This window comes from Saccopteryx bilineata, chromosome 2 (assembly GCF_036850765.1).
Source record: "Saccopteryx bilineata isolate mSacBil1 chromosome 2, mSacBil1_pri_phased_curated, whole genome shotgun sequence".
NCBI classification, from domain to species: Eukaryota; Metazoa; Chordata; class Mammalia; order Chiroptera; family Emballonuridae; genus Saccopteryx; species Saccopteryx bilineata.
Window position 1 is genome coordinate 353,587,216 of NC_089491.1, and position 26,498 is coordinate 353,613,713.

Consider the following 26,498-nt stretch of genomic DNA (forward strand, 5'->3'; position numbering starts at 1 on the left):
GGCCCAGGTCTGTCATCCTCCTAGACAAGAATGGAGTCCTTGCATTTCTAATCTACCAGCATGTGCAGTTCTTGGAGTTTTAATTTATGAGTGTTTGGGGGAGACCCCTCTGACTTGGGAACATATTGGCTCAGTCTAATGCTTGGAGATTATTAAACTCGGAGCTATGCTCCACTATCAGGTCTACAGATCTTTTATTTAGAGGATATGGTGCTCTAAATGCACAAAGAGCTCCCTGTCACCTTCATATTAAAGCCCCTAGTGCCTGGTAAATGGAATTATATAGCTGTCATCTCCTTTCCCCAAAGTTTTAAGAGTACAATGGGCTCATTTTTTCACACTCCATCCCAGCAGCAGAACTAAGAGACCTACTTTGTATTGATTTAAGGTCTCAGAAATAAATAAACCTGCTTCACTGCTGTGATTCACAACAAATTCATGATACACTATTGCATGATATATTTCAAGCTCTTGCTCTGGCTCTCTTTTTCCTCTGGTGAGTGATGGGGGAGGTGGGAGGTAGTGGGGAGCTGCAAAGCTGACAGCCTGATGGTTATTGGAGATGGCTGCTGACTACAAATCCAAGAACAGACACTGTTGGAGGAGGATGGGATTTTTTTTCCAACCAGGGGCAGAGGTGAGAAGCTAATTTATTTGGGTTTCAGGCTGGGGTTGGGGAAAAGAAAGGTTGAGGGCAGAAGGTGAGATAGATGGAACAGCAAAGCTTCAAGTGAACACTAATTTGCAAAGACAGAGCTATGAACATTTATAGGAAGAGAAAAAGGGGGGGGAAATCCAGCATTAGAAGGTGTGACATATGACTGACTAGAAAACGAAGAAGATGAACCATTCTGCCTAGGGGACAATGTTCACAGTCCTAAGAGGGCACTTAAGCTTGAGTTCAGAGACAATGTTTGATTAGGGGCTGAAGGTACAGAGACCCTACATGACAAAGAACCTGTGAAGGAGAGGCATTTCTTCGTTCCAACACGCAGGAAGCAACACAATTATGGAGGTTGAAATGGACACTCTGGAGGTGGGGCAGAGATATCACAGAGGTTCACACATAAGAAGTGGGCCAGAGCCTGACCATGTGGTGGCACAGTGGATAGAGCATCGGACTGGGACGTTGAGGACCCAGGTTTGAAACCCCGAGGTTGCTGGCTTGCGTGCAGGCTCATCCGGCTTGAGCACAGGCTCACAAGCTTGAGTGAAGGGTCACTAGCTTGAGCATGGGATCATAGACATAACCCCAAGGTCGCTGGCTTGAAGCTCAAGGTTGCTGGCTTAAGCAAGGGGTCACTCACTCTGCTGAAGCCCCCTGGTCAAGGCACATATAACAAAGTAGTCAACAAACAACTAAGGTGCCTCAACAAAGAAGTGATGCTTCTCATCTCTCTCCCTTCTTGTCTGTCCCTATCTGTCCCTCTCTCTGTCCCAGTCAAAAGAAAGAAAGAAAGAAAGAAAGAAAGAAAGAAAGAAAGAAAGAAAGAAAGAAAGAAAGAAAGAAAAGAAAAGAAAAGAAAAAGAAGTGAGCCAGAGATGGTAAACTGAGGTGAGAGGTACTATGTGATCAGATTGTGTGAGCCCTTAGAGCTTTAGAGTACCTCAGTCTACAGCACTTTACTGATCCCTGAAGTAAGTACCACCAAACCTTGAACCCAATGAGTTTTATTTAGTACCTTAATATACAGCACCCAAAAAGACCTATCCCTCCAATTGTGTATCACAGCAATTTTCAACTAGTGTGCTGCAAGAATTTTTAAAACATGCAATACCTAACTATTTAGTTAGGGGAACTGGCCTCTTTACCCTTAAGCTGTCAGATTAAAAAAAAATGACAACCACCACCACAATAGCCATCTGGTGTGAATGAATCAAATTATACCTATTTTTTTTGTCAGAGTGGCAAAAAATATATTTTTTGGTGTGCCGCAGAAGTTTATGTGTACCACAAGATGGAAAAAGTTGAAAATCACTGGTGTATCAGGATCCTAATTTTCAACTAGACAAGTGATGGGAAAGCAGGAAATAATCAGGCATTAGACCCCTAAGGTTCCAGAGTACTTTAAAAGTGGTGTTAAGTTTTAGCTGTTTCTCTTATAATTACTAATAATTTCATATTTTCAGCTGGCAAGAACATTATTTATAAATCCAATTTTTTGTTTATCTTTGAATAGCATTTCCATCTTTACTACATTTGTTCTTGAGACAAAGCCAAACTCTGAAAGCAAAAGTACATGAGAAAGATTTTGGTTCTATTCAGTTCTCCATAGATTAGTTATACCATAAAACTAGAAGTTGTTTTGTTCATTTTGAACATTATTTTTTTAAAAGAGTTAACCTGTCTGTATAGAGAAACAGACTTTATTAAATATAGGAAAGAACTTTATACAGATCCAAGGGATTGGTTCAAAAAATAAGCTTCCTTCCAGTTGAATTTTGGCAATGGTGTCACGAGTAAATCCAAACATTTAAGGGGCTGGACCATTAGAGGATCCTCCACTCCCAACAATTATAATTCTGTGGCTACTTGTGGACATCATGGACACCAATACCACCACCACATGGCATTTATTTTTCTATAATATAAATAAAAAGATAACAGTTTTAAAATCATTATACTTTACAACTCCTATTTCTAATCTCATATTATGTATTACAATAATATTTAATCTCACTAATATATAATACACTAATACATTGTAAATTTTTAGACCCCTCCCCCAATCTATCCTCTCCCTGCCCCAGCCTAACATGGTTCCTGGCTACAAATCAATGTTCATCTTCACTGCATAACAGAAAACTAGAAATTAAAGAGAATGTAAGATTAATAGGTCCTCTGGTCTTCACTTTAAGGAGAGAAATGGATTTTATGGAGGATACTGCTTTACCTATGGGGGAGAATGATCTAATGGTACTGTATTTATCTTTTTTTTTTTTAATCTAAAGGTTTTAGAATTTGAAAAAGTTTGAGCACACTAATACACTAATAATAGGTTGTCAAACATGATAATTCCTGAGTCTACATTCAATGCCCCACACAGGTCCTCAGAGCTTTCCCTTCATCCAGAAGTTCTGGACTGATTATTTATTGCAGGTGCTCCCAAGTCATTAGTCTCTAAGCCCCCAGACCTACATGGGATGTCTTAGAGAGTCAGGAGTAACTTCTGCAATGGAGCTCTAAATGGTGAATCCATCCTGCAATTTCTCCAAATCACAGAGTTCAAGATCAGGCCACTGGCAGAGTACAAGTCACTAAATAAGTCACACATACCTGGTACGGTTTTCTACCAAAATTGAGGAATTTTCACAAAAAAACCCAACAACAAGGCCAGGTTTGCCCACATTTTGTGTGTAAGGGGATGGGAGAAGGGTTTGAAAATGAAGATATTCCTACTGCAATCCTTTCTGACAACTCATTCATAGCAAGGCTTACTAAGAAAGGAAGCACAAATGCCCTCTTTAGAAAGGAGAGTGATCCCATCTGGAGCTTTGGGAGTACAGGGACTCTCCATCGTGAAAATAGGTAGTTAGGGAGTTTTTAAAATGCAAATTGCTAGACTGATCCTTTGAGTGATTATGGGCTATTGTACCAACAAGTCCTTGGGGACTCTTGTAGACAGATGACTGACACATATACTACCCATCAGGTCTGAACATGGTGCCTCTCATGTTAATGGCTTTCCAAAGTGTGGTGATTGTCTTTAGATAGCATCTATTGGGAAAGTCAACACATGAATGTACTGGTACAGTGAGGACTGACATCTAACATTCTCTTAAAGGAATTTTTATCTTCAAAGGATCAGAAAGTATAACAAATATTGTGTTTGTATTTGCTTTCCATGGCCTGGATAATGAGTTGTAAAGGGAAAGGATCCTAATATATCTCAGGGAAGACTACAATGCTAGTGATTTAACCAAATTAACTCATTTAATCCTCACAAGAACCTGGTAGATGAATACTATTATTATTCCCATTTTTAAGTTAATACAACCATAACCCCAAAAGATTAAGTAGATTGTCTGAGGTCACACAACTAGTAGGCGGTAGAGTCAGGAATAAAACCTGGCAGTTTGGCTCTGGAGACCAGGTTCTTTTTTTTTTTTTTTTCTCTTTCCATTTTTCCTAAGCTGGAAACGGGGAGGTAGTCAGACAGACTCCTGCATGTGCCAACCAGGATTCACCCGGCATGCCCACCAGGGGGCGATGCTCTGCCCCTCTGGGGCGTCACTCTGTTGCAACCAGAGCTACTCTAGTGCCTGAGGCAGAGGCCACCGAGCCATCCTCAGTGCCCGGGCCACCTTTGCTCCAATGGAGCCTCGGCTGTGGGAGGGGAAGAGAGAGAGAGAGAGGAAGGAGAGGGGGAGGGGTGGAGAAGCAGATGGGCGCTTCTCCTGTGTGCCCTGGCCGGAATCGAACCCGGGACTCCTACACGCCAGGCCGACGCTCTACCGCTGAGCCAACCGGCCAGGGCCCTGGAGACCAGGTTCTTAACTATTCCACTTTGTTAAGTTATGTGACAGTTACAATGCAGCCTCATAGAGCTAAATCTCCTCTTCCTTTTGTAAGCCTCCATGATTCTCTTGTGTTGGGTGTCACAGAGTCGTAGGTGACTATGCAGAATGTATATAGTACAGCCCTGGTGCTACAAGCTCAGGGGAGGATCTCTGAAACTGTCCCAAAAGGCAGCAACGATTCACATTTCATATTGTGCAGATACATTAAAGTATGTATTTGGAAACTGAAATCAAAAGAGGAACTTAGACCAAGTCTTAAAAGCAACTTTGGCAGAATTAGCCCCCTATCAGCTTAACATATAGTCCTAGCCACACCCATCACATAATTTCCTTTTTCCTGGCAGATGCAGTGGAAACAGGAGCCTGACCTTGCTAAGGGGATAAGATTATGGGATCCTCCTCCTCAAAGCAGAAGCTTTAAAATGCTTATCACAAGGAAGTCACAAATCACACCTCTTGAATGAAACCATAATTCATCTATCACAGCCATTGGCACAGCCTTACTTCCATAGACAGTTATTGTCTATAAGACAAGCCATAAACTGCAAATTCTGATTTCTCTGTGTACAGAGAGAGTTCTCACCAAATCTGGGGCTGAGAACTAGAAGGCTCTAGTCTCCATCAGTGCCCCTTACAATACTGGGTTCTTTCACCCTATCTACCACCTGAAATTACATTAAACATATTAAATAGACATGGAGAGAAGGAATTGTGGGGGAGGGAAAGAAAATCAGAAAGTTACTGCAAATGTCCAGTGGCACCTTGACTTTGGAGTTTCTGACTACAAATTGTCTCAGACCTGTAAGGGTCTATCTTACCAGTTACCTAAGCACACAGGTCACTGCCTTTGCCAGGCCAGCAAGACTCCCTTCAAGCAGGGTAGTTTGTCACATCCATCAAATCTGCCTTTCCCACTCCGTGAGGCATTCTGAGGAATCTGCCACTCACAGCCTACGGTTTGTACCGCTAGGAACCTATGATCTGCTACTTTGAGTGACATGGAATAGCAAGCTGTAGAAGTTTCTCTTATTTATGTCATCATGCTCATGACATTTAGACAAAAAGGAAAATGACCAGACTACCTTCTTGTTTAAAGGCTTTATGGACATTAAGCACAAGGAACTAAGCTCAACTTAAATGAAACTTGGGGGCATGGAAGATAGGTCATGTTCTGATGCTGATCTAGTTTCTGTCAATAGAACTGAGTCACTTTACCTCTTACTGTTTTAGCCTTCACCTGTAAAATGGCCCTGACATCACTAGCCCACCCAGAAGGTGGCAGGAAACCAGAAAGATGTCCTTGATTTGAGTTTCCAATAAAGTCATCAAGACTGCCTCTAATCACCATCCTATTGCCTTTAGTACAAATGTCAAATCTGTTTCTGCAACACTCAAGAAAACTCAGGTACTGTGTCTTTCCTCAACTTGGTAACACTTCACAAGTAACTGCCAGTGACAAAGAGCAAGACAGACTAAAAAGGAGAATACATACACAAGTACTGAGATCACTAGGGGAAAAGGATAAAACTACAAATGTGGGAAGCACTTTCTGGTTTTAGAACAAAGGACCCAGTGGCAAAGATGGTGCCCGTGAATAAAATGTATAGTAAAACCACTGAAAGTAAAAAACAGGAAACTACAGGAACATTTTTATTTTATATGTAGGTTACTGCTGCTGGCTACAAAAAGAAATCCTTTAAAAAGGAAGGTCTTTGGAAGCAAAAGGTAGGAAGGTCTAAACTAATTAAAAGTAGGTTGGCTAACGACGGGGCGCTATCATGTGTGCACTGAGATGAAGTGTAGCCATAAAAGCTGGACGCATGCATGCAATGTATTAAGTTGGAAATGCGTGTCTCCAGCTTCATATCTATTAAAGGAATAAACAATTTACATGTTACTGCATTACGAGAATACAATATGTGGACTGTCAGCCCTTTCTCTTCAAATTGAACTATGTTAAGTCAAATCAGAGATGGGTATTTTTGGGGGGGTGGGGATGGGTGGAGAAGAACTGAGAGAAAGTTTTAAAAAAATTTCTGCCTCAGCAAAAGTTTACATTAAAATTTTAGACAAATGATCCCTATGTCCTTCTCCCTTGCTGCCTGGGGCTCCATGCTATTTCTATGCAAATAACAACCTCGTGGTTTATATCTTATTATTTCCACTGGAGCTGCAGCGACATGACCTGAGATGTGTAAGGGGTGGGGGTGGGGGGAGGGAGTTGGTGAGAGTGGGGGGAGAGCGAGAAAGAAAGGGGAAAAAGGAGAGGGAGAGAGAGAGGAGTGGGTGTTCACTCAAGTGTGAAAAAATATTGTCAGGAGTGAGCGTCAAGAACAAAAAAAATTGCAGGGATAACGTGTTTATTTCAGCCCCCCTACCCCCCCCAGCCCCCCCATTTGCAAACGGGCACCTTTTAAAATTCATTGGGCATCAGGCGATCATGCACAATCCATCTGCTTTCACTTTATCATTTGCATTTCATGCCTCCTGGCTTTTGATGTGCTGATACTTTGATGCAGTCAGGAGACGCGCATTATCATTATTTCAATTTTCAAAGGGGTCAACGGGATCGGCACTTGCACACACAGATTTTTTTCCCTACAACCTTTGCGTACCCCCTCCCTTCTTATTCTTCACCCCAATGTTTAACATAAAGAATGAAGACTAAAAAATGTGGGGGTCAAATGTTTTCAGTCTTAAAGCTTGTATATACCACCTACATTTCCACTTTATACAAGTACATACATACTACAAGCAAGAGTCAAGGCTTAAGGAGGCTGGCTCTGCACTGTTTCAGACACACACAAAGACTTTCTCACACATGCATACTCAGGGAGGCACACAGACAGAGAAAGAGAGGGATCTAGAAGTGAGATACAGACACAAAGAGACAGAGGGATCAGCATTCACACAGGAAGAGGCAAGCACTTAAGTGACCTGCACACACCCAGAGTATGTGAGACAGGGATCCTTACAGAAAGAAAGGCAAAAGAGATGTAGAAAGTCGCAGCTACACACAAAGATGGAACAGGCACGAGTCAGAGAAAGCAATCTGAGCAAGGAGTTCCTGCAGTTTCCTTTTTCATACCTGATAGGCAAAGGGGCAGATAGGACATTCTTAGTGAATTTGCATGAAATCGGCGTCTTCCAGCAATAGGACTCTATACTTCAGAGGCACTGACATGAAAACAGTGAAGCAGGAAGAGCAGGATTAGGTAACCTCTCTAACTGATCATTCCCTTCAGCCACAAATGATCATGTCCTTCTGGAAATGAGCACTGCTGGTAAGTTACAGCTGCAGCTCCACTTGTCTTTTCCCTGCAACTAGACTTCTTTCACAGCAACCCTGGAGGCTAGGAAGATGGTGAAGATAATAAATTTGATCGGAATTTAGGAAAAAAAGAATCCCTAAAGCTTTCCTAATGGCATAAATGAAATTCAACGAGCAAGTTTTTAGGCAAAAAGCAGCAACAATACCTCAACAACAAAACCTTTGTTTTTTGTAATATTCTTTGTGGATCACATAGTATATAAGTGAGAAAATAAGAAACTCAGTGTAACAAGATACATTTCAGAAATAAGCTCTTTGTTGAGGTATGAGAACACTGTGGAAATACAGGTGTCTTTAACTTCTATCTTCACAGATAATGATATCGACAATTCTCTTCAAGATTTGTTAATATCTTATCCTAACAAGGTATCCAAAAGAGCAACTTAAAAAATTTTAGGACACTTAGCAGTCTGATCCACTGCAATAATCTCCTTCATTAGTGGCAGTTCACAACCTTTACTTCTAGGCTACTCTCAAAAAATGGAGCAGGCCATACAAGTTCACCACTGTTAACACTACTTTGCTATTCCCTGGATAGAAGGGTAAACCCAGAAAAGGACACATGAAGGCAGAGAACAAGCTGGTCACATCAAATCATTCTCCTCATTTCTGACATCCCCCAAAGCTAACTGGACCAATGGAAGGATCAAGAGTTTCTAAACGGGAGTGATGGGATAGGGCACTTAATTCCTATCCTTCCATCTGAAGGTGAAAGCTTGATAAAAAGTTTGTGCATGTCTAGTAAACACAATATCCAATATGATTTAGCATGCATGTAATTCCACAAATTCCATCACCAAACCATGTAAGAGAGAAGAAAAAGGAACTGAAAACAGAATGAGGGCCAGCACTTTGTGCCAAGTACCAGGTATTTTTACTTATGTTTTCTCATCTGATTTCTGCAGTATCATTTAAAGGTATAAATTATCACCTTTTGGCAGATAAAGAAAGCTGAGAAGCTGAGAGGTTATATGATTGTACAAGGTCAGTCAGCAGGCCCCAGACTATTACATATTCCTGGGCTCTGGAGAGAAAATAATTTTCCTGTATCTGCAAAAAAATCAGAACTACATTGTCCTTTGTATATCCAGGTATTCTTAGATAGCTTTTGCTCTTACAAGAAGTGATCTTTTTTATCCCCATTTGGAAAAGCCCCAGTGAGCTTCAATTCAAGGCACAAGCATTTCTTTCGAAGGGAAGATAACCCTCTATGTCACACTCTTTCCCAGCAACCCATCCATCCACCCATCTTCCCATTCAATATTTACCAAGTACTTCCTCTATGTACAAGGGATCCTTTTTTAGAAGTGCATTCACAAAGTTCTCAAAACGTTAAAACTTGATACCCTCAACACATTCAGAGGATGCTTCCCAGACAACTCTACGTCTGGAAATAGATCTCATGTTCCTTACTCATAGAAGAGAAAAAGGGAAGGAGGGAGGAATAGAAGAACTCAATTTTCTGTCTGTCTAGAAAGACACTAGAATGTAAACTCTTTGGGGCAGGAGTTTCATATGGTTTATTCATTAACATCCACAGGGCCTGAACAGTGCCCATCATATAGTAGATACTCAAAATATTTGTTGACTGAATGAATGAGCAGGCAAGCAAGGCATTCAGTAGGGAAAGTGGAAGAAGAGGTGAAGAGATAGACTGAGGAAGGCATGGATTGAATGGATTCCTCCCAATCAGGATCCTGAATCAAGAATTCACAATAACCTTCAAACAGCTTTCATACTTCTTCCAAATCCTAGAAACTTACTTTGTTGAGGGCCCCAGCTCCTGTGAGAATTAAGTGAGAGTTTTCAACTTGGATGGTTCTCTGTCCCAGCCGGACAAGGTAAGCCCCAATTCCAATGGCCCGGCATGTAACCTTAAAAAAAAAGAAAAGTTCTAGACATCACACATTTATGTCCCCTCTCAAGCTATAAAAACTAGGCACAAAAAAACACACAAACAAACAAAAAAACCCCAACAAAACAACTAAGGCACAGATATGTAAAACCCACATTAACAGAAAAAAATACTGCTTTTAAGAATTCTGTTTAATAATAATAACAGTACAAAAAACAATAATTTCCTGGTCAAAGAAGGTACAGAACTCATTCAATGATTCAAGTATTAAAGGTTCAGAGACCCTTTACTTCTCTTGTACTTTTGCCAAGCATCTAATCCTGGATGTATGAATGAAGATAGTAAGAGAAGAAATTCAAGCTGTTAAAAATCTGGTAGGATATTTACAGAAAGGAACTAAAGGCTAAAATAGAACTATTTACACTACCCTGTCTTCCTATTATCATGCACAATTAAAATCAAATTTTAGAGATGCAATTTTAAAGAAATGTTCTCATTTTGGAATTGCAGGGATGGGGCAAAAAGAAATCCTACCGACATAGTCAACTCTTCAAAAATTTCGCATTCAGGCAAGATTTACCAGGCTAATGGTGATGATCTCATCATAGGCCAATGAGGATTCTCCAGCAATCATTCCAGAACCTCGAAGGTTCTCTGCTCCAAGTCCCTCTTCCTTTCCAATAATATCGGTTATCTTGTACCTATTGGATATAGTCATACCAAATTACAAAAGTTAAAACACAGTAAGAACAATCTCTTGAAAGAATAATCAGCATTAAAACACTCCTTTGCCCTGGCCAGTTAGCTCAGCAGAAAAGAATCAGCCCAGCGTGCAGAAGTCCCAGGTTTGATTCCCAGTCAGGACACATAGAAGCAATCATCTGCTTCTCCATTCCTCCCCCTCTACTTCTCTCTCTCTCTCTCCTCTTCCTGCAGCCATGGCTTGAATGGTTGGAGCAAGTTGGCCCTGGACGCTGAGGATGGCTCCATGGCCCATGCAACAGAGCAGCAGCCCCAGATAGGCAGAACATTGCCAGTAGGGGGCTTGCCAAGTGGATCCTGGTTGGGGCACATGAGGGAGTCTGTCTATCTGCCTCCCTGCCTCTCATTTAATAATAATAATTTTAAAATAACCCAAAGCTCCTAAAAGCATACAAAAATCACAATGGAAGTTTACATAAAACACCAAGGCTCTATATTCTTTATTCACATATCTTTACTTCGTAGCCTGGTGCCTATTTTGTCTGAAGGCAATATGGTACAAAAGAAAGGGCAACATCTAGAATGAAATATAGGTTTAAATCCCTGCTCTGACACCTGCAGCAGTGTGATTTCAGGGATAATAGTAACTTCTGTAAAATGAGGTGGCAGTATCTATCACTAAGGGTTGACATGAGAGTTTAAATGATGCAACAAGGGGCTTGACACATAAATGGCACTCAGATTTTAGATGCTCTTACTTTCTAGAACAAGTTTCTTAAAAGTCAGGGTCAATGTATATATCTCTTTAATAAGCAAGAACCATTAAATCACCAATTTTAGAAGTTACATAGGAATAAAAAAATCCAGAGGTATAGTGAGAATGCTACACCTGATTTCTAGTCAAAATCCTCTCTCTTTCTAAGACACAGAGGAAGGGGGAGGTCAAAAGAGTGTACTCCTATCCCTGCTCCTCCGTAAATATCAAGTGTATGCACGAGGGTTCCTGGCTATAGGCCTCTGGAGGGGCAGGTGGAATGTGTGTAGGAGTGAAATGCTGGCCAAGTTGTCCAGAAAGCATCCTGTGGATCCAGTGGGAGCCACTCATCTGTCTTGCTGGCAGGGGATTAGGAGTGATAGCTGATAATGGGAAATGGGAGATGGGGAATGCAACTAATAAAAGAAAGGAAAAAACAAAGTGGGAAGTAGAGATGGGCATATATTATTTATTGTTCTATGTGCACTCAGAAGGTTTGGCACTGGGCATAGTTTTATAAATTGAAATAATAAATAAGTATCCCATAGTGGCTCTTCAACTACTTTTTTTTTCGCCCCCGTATTTCTCTGTTCCCTTCTTTACTTTGAGCCCTCCACCGATTCCTTTTCTTTGCTCTTGCTGTTGGTCTGTGGCTTTGCATCTGTGCTTCCCAGTTTCCACTGCCTTTCTATTTTGAGCCCCAAACTCCCCAATTCTTCCTTTGGCTCTGTACTTAGACTCTAGATTCTCGAGTTATATTACAGGTAACCTTAAGGAATTAATGAGTCACATTAACTTGGTGGGGGAGGGGGGAGATGAATGTGTTCTTTTTATACGGCTCACAAACCATATAGGCACAAACACACATGGGCCCAGTAAGTCTTCCCTGAAAAGCAGATCTCTGTCCTCTGAAGGATTGCATAATTACTCTAAGACAGTGGTCGGCAAACTGTGGCTTGCAAGCCAAATGTGGCTCTTCGGCCCCTTGAGTGTGGCTCTTCCACAAAATACCATGTGTGGGCACTACCTCGATAAGGAATGTACCTACCTATATAGTTTAAGTTTAAAAAATTTGGCCCTCAAAAGAAATTTAAATCATTGTATTGTTGATATCTGGCTTTGTTGATTAATGAGTTTGCTGACCACTGCTCTAAGATGTTCATGATTTGTTAAGTGCCATCTTCTTCCATTGTATTACATGAAAAAGAGAAAATATTTCCCACATTCTGCTCTATGATCTGAGCTTTCTTTTCTTTTTTAATCAAGTGAGAGGCAGGGAGGTGGAGAGACAGACTCCCACATGCACCCCAACCAGGATCCACCCAGCAACCCCTGTCTGGGGCTGATGTTCTGCCAATCTGGGGCCACTACTCCACTGCTCGGCAACTGAGCTATTTTAGCACTAGAGGCAAGGCAATGGAGCCATCCTCAGAGCCCGGGGCCAACTTGTTCATTCGAGCCATGGCTTTGGGAAGAGGAGAGGGAGGGAGAGGCAGAGGGAGAGGGAGAGAGAAAGGGGAGGGGGAGGAGTGAAGCAGATGGTCACTTCTCCTGTGTGCCCTGACCAGGAATCGAACCCGGGACTTCCACATGCCAGGAGAGGGAGAGGGAGAGGGAGAGGGAGAGGGAGAGGGAGAGGGAGAGGGAGAGGGAGAGGGAGAGGGAGAGGGAGAGGGAGAGGGAGAGAGAAAGGGGAGGGGAGGAGTGAAGTAGATGGTCACTTCTCCTGTGTGCCCTGAACAGGAATCGAACCCGGGACTTCCATATGCCAGGCCGACACTCTACCACTGAGTCAACCAAACCAGGGCCCTGAGTTTTCTATCATTGAGGCTACCATTGTTTAATGTAGTATCAATTTTTAACATTATTTATTATAAAAAAATTACTTGTATAGTGTAATACAATTAACAAAACACAGTCATATATGTCATTTTTTATTACAACAATCCAGTATGACAGGTAATAGCATCTCCATTAGTACAGATAATAATAATAGCCAGGATTTTTGACTGCTTACTATGTGCTCAGTAGCAGCTTTATGTATATTAGTTTATTTGACCTTCACCTTAGAGATGAGGAGACTAAAGCTCAGAAAAGAAACACAACTTGCTTTTAACAAAAGCAATATATATATAAACTCAATAGCTGTCTGAGATACCAGTAATAAAGAGAAATTCATTCAGAGTAGCAAAGAAAAATGCAAAATATTTAGCAATAAGCATGTAAAAATTGGCAAAATCCCACCATATCTACATTGTGCACCAAAGCATCCTGGGATGGCACAGTGAGCTATCAGGGGCACTGAGGATGTTTTAAGTTTTTGACAAAAACACTATGATCTGTGATACCTGTTGAATCCCATGTGAACTACTCGCTTTGGGTAGTTCATAGCTTAATATTAGATACTCCTATATTCCAATGTCCTATCTTGGCATCTCCTGCTTCTCGGGTCAGGGGCTAGGGTTCAGGGTCACCAGGTGAGGGAAAGAGTGGGCAGGTAGGAGATACCATAAAAAGAAAAAAAGAAAAAGAAGACAATGTTCTATCTTTGCAAAACTAAGTTTTCACTGTTTCTGTGGGAAAAAAATTAAAAATGTTCTGCACAAAAATCAGTGCAGAACAAGAAATGACAGTGGCTATATCTAAGCTGATTCCAGAATTTGAGATGTCATGCAGATGCAATATTCCATTAACAAGTAACTGTATTAATTACTTAATGAAATTAAAATATTTTCAAGTATGATTATTACATTTTCAAATGATTATTAAGTTTTTAGGGCATAAATGCTTATGAAGTTGTTTGGCTCTAACTTCTTAATAAACTGAAATATTAGGTATATCTTTTTGTCTAGTATGCTATGAAAAAATTACTGAGACAGTAAAGGTTGCTGTGAACCAAGAACGATTGGTAACTTCTGGCATAAATTATATAAAGAAAACTACTAAACTTTAAAAATTAAGCTTTAATAAATTAAAAAGAAACATATTTCTTCTTGGGAAGAGTTAATATTATGAAGATGTCAGATCTTCCTAAATTAATTTATAAACCAAATTCAATTTGAGTCCATTATGGAGAGGTTTTGTGAATTAAAAAGAAGTCTATATACAGAAAATAAAAATAGCTAATGAAACCTGGAGAAAAATTAAGAATGTGATGAAATTTGCCCCAAAAGAATAGTTAAAATAGTGTGGCATTAGCCTAAGGACAGAACAAAACACACAACGAAGCCTAGTAATCAAGATTACTATAAAAGTGAAAAAAGTATTAATTATTCAATGAGTGGTTACTAGAGCAACTGATTAAAATACTTGCACATAGATTATAAAAATTTCAACTTCACTGGTAATCAAAAATACCACTTAGAATAACAGTTGTTTTTATCCTCTTTTATTAATTGATAATAATTGATAAATAAAAAATTAAAGAAAGAAAACAGTATTATAAACTCCTGGTTGGAATGCAAATCAGGGGAGGACAATTTGATATAATCAAAAAATTATTTAAAATGGACATATTTTAAAAACAGTAATTATACTTTTAAAAATTAACCCAAAGGGAATACAGATATTCCTAAAAGTTTATATAACAGAATGCTCAGCCCAGGGACATAACATTATCTGGAATAGTCTGAATGTTCAAATATGATATATTCATTATGATGAAATACTATGAAGCCATAAAACATCATATTCTCAAATATTTTAAGAATATACTATAATTTCTTCAAAAAAGTTTTTAGTGAAAATAACAAACTGGCCCTGGCCAGTTGGCCCCAGATGGGGGTTGCCAGGTGGAACCTGGTCAGGGCACAGGTGTGAATCTGTCTCTCTTCAGAAAGAAAGAGAAAGAAAGAAAAGAAAGGAAGAAAGGAATAGAAAGAGAGAGAGAGAGAGAGGAAGAAAGAAAGAAAGAAAGAAAGAAAGAAAGAAAGAAAGAAAGAAGAAAGAAAGAAAATAAAAGAAAAATAACAAATTAAGAAAAGCTTTCTTGCTGCAACTCAATTATTAGGGGGGGAAATGTATATATAGTACTTTCCTATGTATGTACTATACATAGAAAATACAGCAAGAATATAATATACATTAATAATTGTGTCACTTGGCAAGATAAACAAATAAACAAAATAGAAACAGACTCATAGATATAGAGATCAGACTGATGGTAGCCAGAGGAGAGGAAGACAGGGGGACGGGGTGGAAAAGATAAAGGGATTAAGAGCTAACAATTGGTAGTCACAAATAGTCCCTGGGATGTAAAGTATAGCATAGGGAAAATAGTCAATAATATTGTAATAACTATATACAATGCTAGGTGGGTACTTGAAATATCAGGGGGACCACTTTGTAAAATATATGATTGTCTAACGACTATGTTGTACACCTGAAATTAATACAAAATATTAATGTAAACTGTAATTGAAAAATAAAAAAATAATTGTGTCTCTTGGGAGGACTGTAGCTGGTTTTTATTTTTTATTCATAATTGTTAACATGTTCTGACTTTTATAAAATGAATAAATATTCTAAATACAAGTAAGGTCTTTCAGCTAATAAGTGGTAGAGCTCAGATACAAACCTAAGACCTCTAGATATGTAACAATCTTTATTGCTCTTCAAGGTAATAATCAGCTGGACAGTTAGAAAAAAATAATCACATTCTTCTTTTAATCCATGGCCAAACTATTCAAAATATATATACCTACCTGGATTCTCCTTCATCCTCCACATGCTCACAATAGACAGAGTTGAGAGCACTGACTCTCTTATAATCTTGAGGGGTCAGATATAAATATTTGAATCCCTGTGAAGCATAAGTAGTTTTTAACTCATTATTTGTCATGGTCACATAACCCAATACAGCATAGCATGTATAATGTTCCAAAACTAGCTTTAAATCGCTACATCACTTCTTAAAGTTACTGTCTAATAAAATACTAGCATAGACAATTCTCCTTTGAAAGATGGGGGAAAAAAAAGAAAGATGGAAGTGCCTATTTGTCTAGTCACTGCTTGTCTGTCCTTTTTATTATTATTATTATTTTTTTTAATATGGAACACTTCACGAATTTGCGTGTCATCCTTGCGCAGGGGCCATGCTAATCTTCTCTGTATCGTTCCAATTTTAGTATATGTGCTGCCGAAGCAAGCACCTGTCTGTCCTTGAAACAAGATGTCTTGTAGTTGCAACACCAAGTATATTCTATTTATTTCATTTTCACCAGGGTTAAAGCGTTGTTTTCTGATCTTTAGTGACAGACACCTCTATTAAAGATATCAACACAAAATTAAAGAATTCTGTGAATTACTATATTTCACTTTTTCAAGTCCACAGTATCATAAAAATATAAATGGGTATTGATAATTGAAAGGATCAAAAAACTAGGATATTCAATAGTAAAGTCAGGAAGTCTATGCAGAGCTAATAATCAGTGACAACTGAGCTCATGCCTTTTACTTTTTAAATAAACAACTCTTAATTCCTATTTACATTTAAAAAATCATGCTAACATTTCATAATTGATCCATTTTTATACATACAAATACACACTCACAAAGTAGAGTTATATAATAAGTGTGTTTAACTTAAATGAATTAGTCACTCAACCAAAAAATAAATAAAAAATAAAAAAACATTTTAAATACTCTAAGAAATTATGCCCACCATTTAACTCAATTAATCAGGAACTACATTTAGGAAGTCATAGTGAACATAATATAGAAGAGACATGAAACTGCCATTGATTTCGCATGACTTACAACAAGAACACCTTGTAGCATTGAGTCTCATATGTCAGTCAGCACATGCATATTGAGTGGCTATTACATGCAAGGCACTGGAAAAACAGGAAAGGACAAAACAAAAATTTCTGGCCTATGGAACTTATCTCCTAGTGAGAGAAAACATATACAAAACAAACAAATAAAACATAGAATGTTAATGGGGATAATATTTAAGAAAAAAATAAAATAGAGTCACCAAAAAAAAAGGCTTCATCAAAAGTGTCATTTGAGCAAAGACCTAAAGAACTGAGGAAATGAGACATGAGGATATTGGGGAAGGTGGGGAAAGTATTCTAAGGATGAAGGAACCACAGTGCAAAAGTACTGAGGCACAAGTGTGCCGAGCAGGTTCAAGGTAGAGCCAGAGCATGAAATGAGGCAAGAGAGAAATGAGGGCAGAGTAGTATTGGAAGGCCAATCTATGTAGGACCTTGCAGGTAACTAACTGTACAGATTTTGGCTTTTACTCGTGTGAGTTGGGAAACCACTAAAGGGTATTAATCAGAAGAAAATTCTGAGCCATGACCTGACATATTTTTACTGGATCATTGCCTTTCTTTTTCTTTCTTTCTTTCTCTCTCTCTCTCTCCCTCCCTCTCCCTCTCCTTCTCTTTCTCTTTCCATCTATCCATCCCTTCCTTCCTTCCTTCCTTCCTTCTTTCCTTCCTCCCTCCCCCCCTCCCTCCCTTCTTTCCTTCCTTCCTTCCTTCCTTCCTTCCTTCCTTCCTTCCTTCCTTCCTTCCTTCCTTCCTTCCTTCCTTCCTTCCTCTTTCTCTCTCTCTCTTTTTTATTACAAAGACAGAGAGATAGAGAGAGGGACAGATAGGGACAGACAGGAAGGGAGAGAGATGAGAAGCATCAATTCTTCATTGTGGCTCCTTAGTTGTTCACTGATTGCTTTCTCATATTTGTCTTGACCAGGGGGCTATAGCAGAGCGAGTGACCCCTTACTCAAGCCAGCGACCTTGGGCTCAAGCCAGCAACCTTTGGGCTCAGGTCAGTGATCATGGGGTCATGTCTATGATCCCACGCTCAAGCCGGCGTCCCTGTGTTCAAGCTGGTGAGCCCATGCTCAAACCAGATGAGCCCACACTCAAGCTGGCAACATCGGGTTTCAAACCTGGGTCCTCTGCATCCCAGTCTGACACTATCTACTGTACCACCATCTGGTCAGGCTGCACTTTCTGTTGAGAGTAGACTTTGGGTAGGGGTGGGGCAAGGCCAGAAGCCAGAAGGTCAATCAGGAAACTATTGCAATAATGCAGGTAAGAGATGACAGTGATTTGGACTACTGTGTAGCAGTGAAAGTGGTTAGAAGTGGTTGGATTCTGGATATATTTTCAAGGTCAGGATGTCAACATGATTTACTGACAGAGTGAGTGTGAAATATGAGAGAAACAGAGAAGTTAAGGATAAGTCCAAGATCTTTTACTTGAATGGAAGAACAGAGGTACCATTTATTGAGATAGCGAAGACTGAGGGAAGAACAAATTTACAGGAGATTAGAAGCTACATTTAGGCAGATGTGTAGTAGGTGGAGATGTTGAATCTGCATATATGAATGTGATGATCAGGTGTAGGTTATAAACTTGGAAGTTTATTAGTGTATAGATGGAACTGAAAGCTGTAAGCCTAGACGAAATCACCAAGGGAAGGCAAACACAGAAATGTGAAGACCTGTAGGCACCATACCCCGAGACACACTCCACCCTCTACCTCATCTTCTATGTAGGCTTTCCTGCACAGCACCAGGTAGGAGGGTACTGGGCCCTGGCGGGTTGAGACTGAACAGTCATGTTGGTCCTGCCAAAGCTTCTGTAGCTTTGGCATCTGTTTCCATTCAGTTTTGTTTTGGGTCTTTTTTGGTAATTTTAAAAACAGAGATAAAATTCACATAACATAGAATTGGCCGTTTTAAAGTGTACAGTCAGTAGTTTTTCATATATTTAGATGTTGTGCAACCACAATCACTATGTAATTCCAGGACAGTTCCATAATCCCCAAAAGAAACCCTGTACCTGTTAGTGGTAACCAACAATTTCCATGCACTTTTAAAATGAATTTTACCAAAGTATATAATTTACATTCAATACAATTATCAGTTTTAAGTGTTGTAGTTTGATAAGTTCTGACAAATGTACATACTTATATAATCACCACCACACTCAAAATACCTGCCTGACCAGGTGGTGGCGCAGTGGATAGAGCAACAGCCTGGGATGCAGAGGACTCAGGTTCAAAACCCTGAGGTCGCCAGCTTGAGCACAGGCTCACCGGCTTGACCCAGTCAAGGCACATATGAGAAAGCAATCAATGAACAACTAAGGAGCCGCAACAAGGAATTGATGCTTCTCATCTCTCTCCCTTCCTGTCTGTTCCTATCTAGCCCTCTCTTTCTCTCACAAATAAAAAAAAAAAACCAGAATATTTCTAAAAAAAAACAAACAGAGTATTTCTATCATCCCCTGAAATACTCTTACATTTAAAGATGAGAAAAATAGCAAAAGAAAGAGAAAGTACAGTTAAGAGGGTAAGAAGGAGATTTTGGGATTCTGAAAGTCAAGAGAAGAAAACATTTCAAGAATGAAAGAGCGACCAACTGTGTCAAATGATGCAGAGAAACCAAATAACTAAGATAAAGACTAAGGTTCACAACAAATTTAACAATATGGAACCAATGGGGACTTTGACAAAAGCAGCTACAGTAGAATGTAAGGGTGCAAGCTTAAAGGAAGTGTGTCCCAAGGGAATGGGAGAAGGGTGTCTGCAGATGGCAAGAAGAGAGAACTCTAAGAAGTTTTGCTGTAAAGGGAAGGAAAAATAGGGTAGGGGTAGAAACTGAAGGGGTAAGTTATTTGTATGCTAAGGGATAGATTCAGGAGAGAGGGGGAAAGTGATGATATAAGAAAGAATGGGGAGAAATGTTGATAGACAACTTTAAGTTGGCAAGAGGGGAAAGGATCAAGTGAACAAGAGGAGGAGCTGGCCTTAGGTAGCAGCAGCAGCCATTCACCCACAGCACAGATAAAACGGTGGAGAACAAGGGCACAGGTGCAGATGTATGGAAGCTGACTTCTAATTGCTTGTTTTCTCAATAAATTGGATGGGAAGGCCATCAGGTAAGAGTGAGGATAGGAGAAGAGGGTGTTAGACGTTTGAGGAGACTGAAGAAGATCCAAAAGTCATTCAAAAGGTTGGTAAGCTTGAATTTAAAGTAAGACTAGTCAACAGTACTTTGTGTTTTTCTCTATCAGTGTTGAGATGTAGGTTCAGATATGGGAGAAGATGGAGAGAGCTGGATTTAAACAAGGTTTTTGTAAAGGCACAGAGTAAGCAGAATGAAGAGAGAAGTAACAAAGTTGAGGGTGCAGGAAAGGTGGTAATGAGAATGTGGTTATAGTGATTAACCTATTATTGACCTTGGAATTTAAGCAGGATAGGAATAATACAAAGAGGTAAGGAGAGAGTTAACAGAAGCAAGGTAGCAGGATCAATAGTTGTAGGTCCTGGTAAGTTCGAAGGATTGTTGGACTTGGGTGCTGAAGAGAGTAAGCTGCAAAGATAGGATGGAGAAGTGGCGAAGAAAGAGGTGCTGTAGATTGAGATTATGAAGAATGAGAGGCTGAGCTGGGGTGGAGGATAGGGCCATTAGAAGGGAGGAAGTAAGAGGCTAGATTATGGATGGATCATCTATGTGAATAATCACGAAGATTATAAGACCAGTACTTTGCAGAGAGTAACAATGCATCATCAAATAAAAGATACAAAGAATGAGTTGTGACTAAAGGTTGAGGAACACTATAAGAGCAGTGGCAAAATGGCAGTCTGACAACATGGGATTCAGAGAGAAAGAAGGAAGAAAAGTCTGAAAGTAGCAATGGGGCACAAAAAGACACTCTTCCCCCTCAGTCTCAGTGATACAAGAAAAAGAGAAGTTAGTCCATTTTTAAGGGAGCTAAAAGGGAAGCAGTGCCTTTAATGGATAGGCTGGTTTCAAATAGAGTAAGACCTGAGAACAATCAGAGAAGCTGAGGATATAAGTGATTTTCCTGATGACTGACCATAAGTCCTGGAAGCCACTGTGGAAAACAGTTTAGATATATGCAGGGTGGGGCAAAAGTAGATTTACAGTTGTTTATGCGAAAAATAATACAATAATTAATAAAGAGTAATACAATAAACTGTTTTGTGTACTCACAACTGTGAACCTACTTTCACCTCATCCTGTATTTTTGGCTTAGCATGATCCATGCTAAATGCATACCTACCTTTTTTTTCTTTTTTTAGTGAGAGGAGGGGAGGTAGAGATAGACTCCTACATTTGGTCCTACCAGGATCCACCGGGCAAGCCCACTAGGGGGCAATGCTCTGCCCATCTGGGGCCCTTCCTCCATTGCAACTGGAGCCATTTTTTTCAGTGCTTAAGGAGGAGGCCATGGGGCCATCCTCAGCTCCTGGGGCCAACTCATTCTAATTGAGCCTTGGCTGCAAGAGGGGAGGAGAAGAAGAGAGAGAGAGATAGAAGCAGATGGGCACGTCTCCTGTGTGCCTTGAGAATCGAACCCAGGACAACCACACACCAGGCTGACGCTCTACCACTGAGCCAACCAGCCAGGGCTAAATGCATACCTATTATTTCACCTAGTGTTCAACAAAAAAATCAGCAATCTATTTTCAGAGACAGAGGAAAGACTAGGTGAACTTTTTTTTTTTTTTTGAATTTTTCTGAAGCTGGAAATGGGGAGGCAGTCAGACAGACTCCCGCATGCGCCCGACCGGGATCCACCCAGCACGCCCACCAGGGGGCGATGCTCTGCCCATCTAGGTCGTCACTCTGTCACGACCAGAGCCACTCTAGTGCCTGGGGCAGAGGCCAAGGAGCCATCCCCAGCGCCCGGGCCATCTTTTGCTCCAATGGAGCCTCAGCTGCGGGAGGGGAAGAGAGAGACAGAGAGGAAGGAGAGGGGGAGGGGTGGAGAAGCAGATGGGCGCCTCTCCTGTGTGCCCTGGCCGGGAATTTAACCCGGGACTTCGCACGCCAGGCCGATGCTCTACCACTGAGCCAACTGGCCAGGGCCAAGGTGAACATATTGAGACATAATTTGTTTCCAACGTGGTTTACTACAAATATTGACTTTTGAACTTAAACCTTTACCTATCCCCCTCGCTACACATGCATGCACACACACACACACACACATGCATGCATAACCACATAGTGTTTAAAACATTATTTTTTCTTAGTCTGTACCTTGTAAGGATCCTCTGGATCTACCCAGGCCACATGAAACATATGACGAATTTCCTCTGCCAATCCAATTCTTGCTCCACTGTTGGCTGCTACAAAGATGCGTGGGATGCCCTCCACCCTGGCAAGTTCAGAAGCTCTGAGAAATAGCAAATCCTCTTGGGGCCCAAAGGATCCAATTCGGTATGTGATATCATTGCCAATAACAATGATATCTCGGCCTTCTGGATATTCGGGACTCTTAAGGGTCATTTTCCAAGCTACCATGCCAATCTGCAAAAGCATAAACAAACAAATAAATACAAGCCTCTTACATGCAGGATTTTTTTTTGCAGATTCCTTGAAGGTATCAGACACAGCCTTCATGTAAAGATATGCATTTGCTCATTAGATTCCACATGAGTGAAATCATATGGTACTGATCTTTCTGGTTTGTTTCACTTAACTTATTTCACTTAGCATAATGATCTCCAGGTCCATCCATACTGTTGCAAAAGGTAAGATTTCCTTCTTTTTATGGCTGCATAGTATTCCATTGTGTAAAGGAATCTAATGAACAAAATGAACGAACAAGCAAAACATAGACAGACTCATACATAGAGAGCAGGTTGACAGCTGTTGAGGGGGGTCTGGGTGTGGGAGGTGGAGGAAAAGAGCAAAAAAAAAAAGGGACAAAAATATAAAGCCCCCATGGACAAGAGACAGTGTGGTGATTGCCAGGAGGAGGGGAGGGATAAACAATTATGGACAAAGACTTGACTTGGGGTGGCGAATACACACTGTGGTGTAAAGAGATGTGTTGTGGAGCTGGGAACCTGAACCCTAGATGATTTTACTAGTTTCACCCTAATAAAGTCAATTAAAAAAAAAAAGATATGCATTTGTATTGCTAAAGAGTCAAGTTTCCTGGGAAACTAGAAGAAACAGTCTAGCATACTTCTTTAGATTCTGTTGAGAATTCAGTTATCTCAATTCCATCTTTGGGCCTGCTTAAGCAGAAGGAAAAACAAAAACAAAACCCAAAGCCTAACTGTATTTGGAATATCTGTGGAAGAATGTCATGGCACTGAGAAGTAAATTCAGAACTCCTGAACTTACTACTCTATCTACTAAGACACTAGTTCATCTTTTTTGAGATTCTTTCCAAGAAACCTTCAACACATGAGAGGAGGGCAGGAAAACGATCACCTCTCATGGACTGTATAACTTCTGTGATTCTGCATCCTTTTACTGTCCTCTAGCATTTGCTAGGAATACCAGCAACATTCTTTACTGGCTTGAGTCAGTCATCTTCCACTTCTGCAAGAATTTACTATCGCTCAACATTGCATCTTGAGTATCTCTTGTCACTTTCTCCCAGAAGCAGAAAACCAAAGGATGCAAGGAACTAATTTCTTACAACACTGTGATATACTATTTGTAAATCTTGGCTCTCTGTTCAGCAGCATCTGACCAGCCACACACATAAATGAGATTGACTTAAAAGGCAGGAGTGACGTGTGCCTTTCCAAACCCTCACAGCCCTCTCCCCTTTTAATCTCCTTCTATATGAGAACTAGTCAATCCTACTACTTGTTTATTCACTAGTTTCATTTCTTTTCTGTTCACTCACACTCATTACAGCTGGTTTTTCACGTCTACCTGTCTTTTTTCCCATACATGGATAAGTAATGTTTTCCATTCTCATCCTAGCCCCCGTTTCTTTCTGCTTTCCCTCTCTTCCCACCCCCCAGTACTCGCCCCCAAACACAAAGCCCACAAGATGAGCACTCCTGGTCCTGCCTAATGGAGCCCAGCCTTGGTCCTTCATCCCCAGGCTGCCGCATATCACCTCATTGGGGAGCCGGCCATCATGAAGGGCCATTAACAGATGTAAATAGCAGCATCCCTGGAAAGCCACATGCATCACCCAGACTCAACTGGGCCAGTGATCATAAGCTCTGAGTACACATTCCTCAATCCAATTGCACATCCACTGTAATCAGGCTGCTTGGAGCTTTCCACACAGCTATTTGTGATTCTCAACATTAAGAAATATATATAAAGCACCCACAGATAAGTATAAGCTTTTTAAAATATTATACCATTGGCAAAATACAAATCAAAATGGATTTAATACACAGAGAAAATCCAATCACCTTTCTGAGATCAGATATTACTCTATCTGCTCATTTCTTTTTTTAAGATTATTTTGTGGAAGTATTTTGCTAGGTTTTTATTTTTATTTTTTGTGACAGAGCTAGAGACAGACAGAGGGACAGATAGGGACAGAGAGACTGGAAAGGAGAGAGATAAGAAGCATCAAATTCTTTGTTGCAGCACCTTACCTGTTAATGGATTGCTTTCTCATATGTGCCTTGACCAGGGGGCTACAGCAGAGTGAGTGACCCCTTGCTCAAGCCAGCGATTTTGGGCTCAAGCTGGTGAGTCTTGTTCAAACCAGATGTGCCCGTACTCAAGCTGGCGACCTCGGGGTTTCGAACCTGGGTCCTCCGCATCCCAGTCCGACGCTCTATCCACTGCACCACTGCCTGGTCAGGCTCTATTTGCTAATTAAAGACAGAGAAAGTAAGGAGAAACAGACCATCATCAAAAGAAAAAAGAAAAAAAAGCACAGAGAAACTCCAAATATCAGGAGAATTTTGGTCACGGTTTTAATGTGCTGGTTAATATAACGCCTGTATGGGGAGAAATATGTTACCTGCTTCCTCACATGGCCCTCTAACCCAACATCTCTTTTGTTTTTCAGGAAGGGAAAGCTATTTCCTCTAAATGCATTTGTAGTCAGAAAGATCACATTTTACACTGAATTTTATGATGTATTAACCTTAGCCACCTAGGCCAGAAGCTGCTTAGATGCGAGCCCTGACGAATTTACTTCAACATTTGCATGCTAATGCAGACACTGTGTCTATGTGGCACTGGGCAGGCAAATAATATTCTTATCTTTTGTTATTACCTGGGGACTCTAACTGTGTCACTTAGGCAGTCAGTTCAGCAACTGGCCAGGTCATTATGCTTGCAATATTGACTTCTAATTAGGTGTCAACACAGCAGCACCAAGAACACACTACTCTCTTTATCAATGTTCTTTCCAAAGTGTATTCCTCATCGACCACGGCCTCCCCCCTAAAAATGTACCATTACAGAATGGAGAGCACTAGCCCTGTCTTAGCCACATCCAGGCCCTATCACTTACTACCTGTGTGACTTGTGAAAATAACTTGATTGTGCTTCAGTGTCCTCATATACAAAATTAATACTACCTATGGGTTTGATGTACAAACTATTAGAAGCAGCAGTCTGTTACACTTACTTCAATGCACAGTTTTGCCCCTTTCTCTCCTCTCAACCTATCTAAATCTACCCATTCAAAAAAGGTTCATTCAAATTCCATTTCCTCAGTAAAGCTTCTCCTAGCCTAAAGTGACCACTTCTCTGATCTTCTACTAAGTCCCTCATGCAGAGAATTTACTTAATAATTAATCATATACTGCCTAGGCCCACTTTTAGCTTACCAGCTTGAACCGTTATATCTACCTCTTCCACTGCCGAGCAGGATCCCTACATATAATATGGGAGTAATAAATATTGGTTCATTCCAGTCATTTAATTTTTATTTTTTATTTTATTAATTTTTAGAGAGAGAGAGAGGGAGAGAGAGAGACAGAGAGGAGAGAGACAGAGAGAGAGAGAAAGGGAGAGGAGCTGGAAGCATCAACTCCCATATGTGCCTTGACCTGGCAAGCCCAGGGTTTCGAACCGGTGACCTCAGCATTTCCAGCTTTATCCACTGTGCCACCACAGGTCTTATTCTTTATTTTTTTTTATTTTATTTATCACAGTCATTTAATTTTTAAAAAGACATTTGGAAAAAGTCAACACCAAGGGCTTAGAATATTGTCCATGACTTATCTCTAGGAATCACAGAATAACAGTCCTAAACATTATCAACTATATATTTTTTAAACATCATGACTAGATACTGTTGAATGAACAATCTATTACATGCTGTACTATACTAAATGTTGACAAATACTGACAGTAGTTCAGAGTTTAAGTTGGGAGTGTTAGTTTGTCTTGGTTCAAAGCTCAGCTCTATACTATCCGTATAACCGTGGACCGTAAACCCTGTAGTCTCAATTTTTCCCCTTATAAAGTGGGGATAACAGTATCTTCTTGGAGGGATTGTTGTGAGGAACATATTAGATTAGTACAGAGACTGGCTTATAAAAATTCTTAAATAATAGCTATTATTATTATTAATTCAAAAGCAGCTGTTCTTATTGCCATGAGAAAATTAAGG

At 40.3% G+C, this 26,498-nt stretch overlaps 1 protein-coding gene and 1 non-coding gene across 2 annotated transcripts in view; both read right to left on the reverse strand.

Annotated features, from left to right (window-relative positions):
* ACACA (acetyl-CoA carboxylase alpha) overlaps positions 1 to 26,498 on the reverse strand; it is a 273,603-nt gene that overhangs the window by 60,238 nt on the left and 186,867 nt on the right. Inside the window, exons 42-45 of the mRNA XM_066262811.1 lie at positions 22,196 to 22,465; positions 15,867 to 15,964; positions 10,288 to 10,408; positions 9,616 to 9,726 (exon numbers count right to left, since the gene is read on the reverse strand). Of these exons, the coding sequence (XP_066118908.1) occupies positions 9,616 to 9,726; positions 10,288 to 10,408; positions 15,867 to 15,964; positions 22,196 to 22,465 (600 nt within the window). The remainder of the gene's footprint in view (positions 1 to 9,615; positions 9,727 to 10,287; positions 10,409 to 15,866; positions 15,965 to 22,195; positions 22,466 to 26,498) is intronic.
* On the reverse strand, positions 16,207 to 16,313 carry LOC136327860 (U6 spliceosomal RNA). Its single transcript, XR_010729921.1, has one exon. It is a non-coding gene; the product is annotated as a U6 spliceosomal RNA (small nuclear RNA).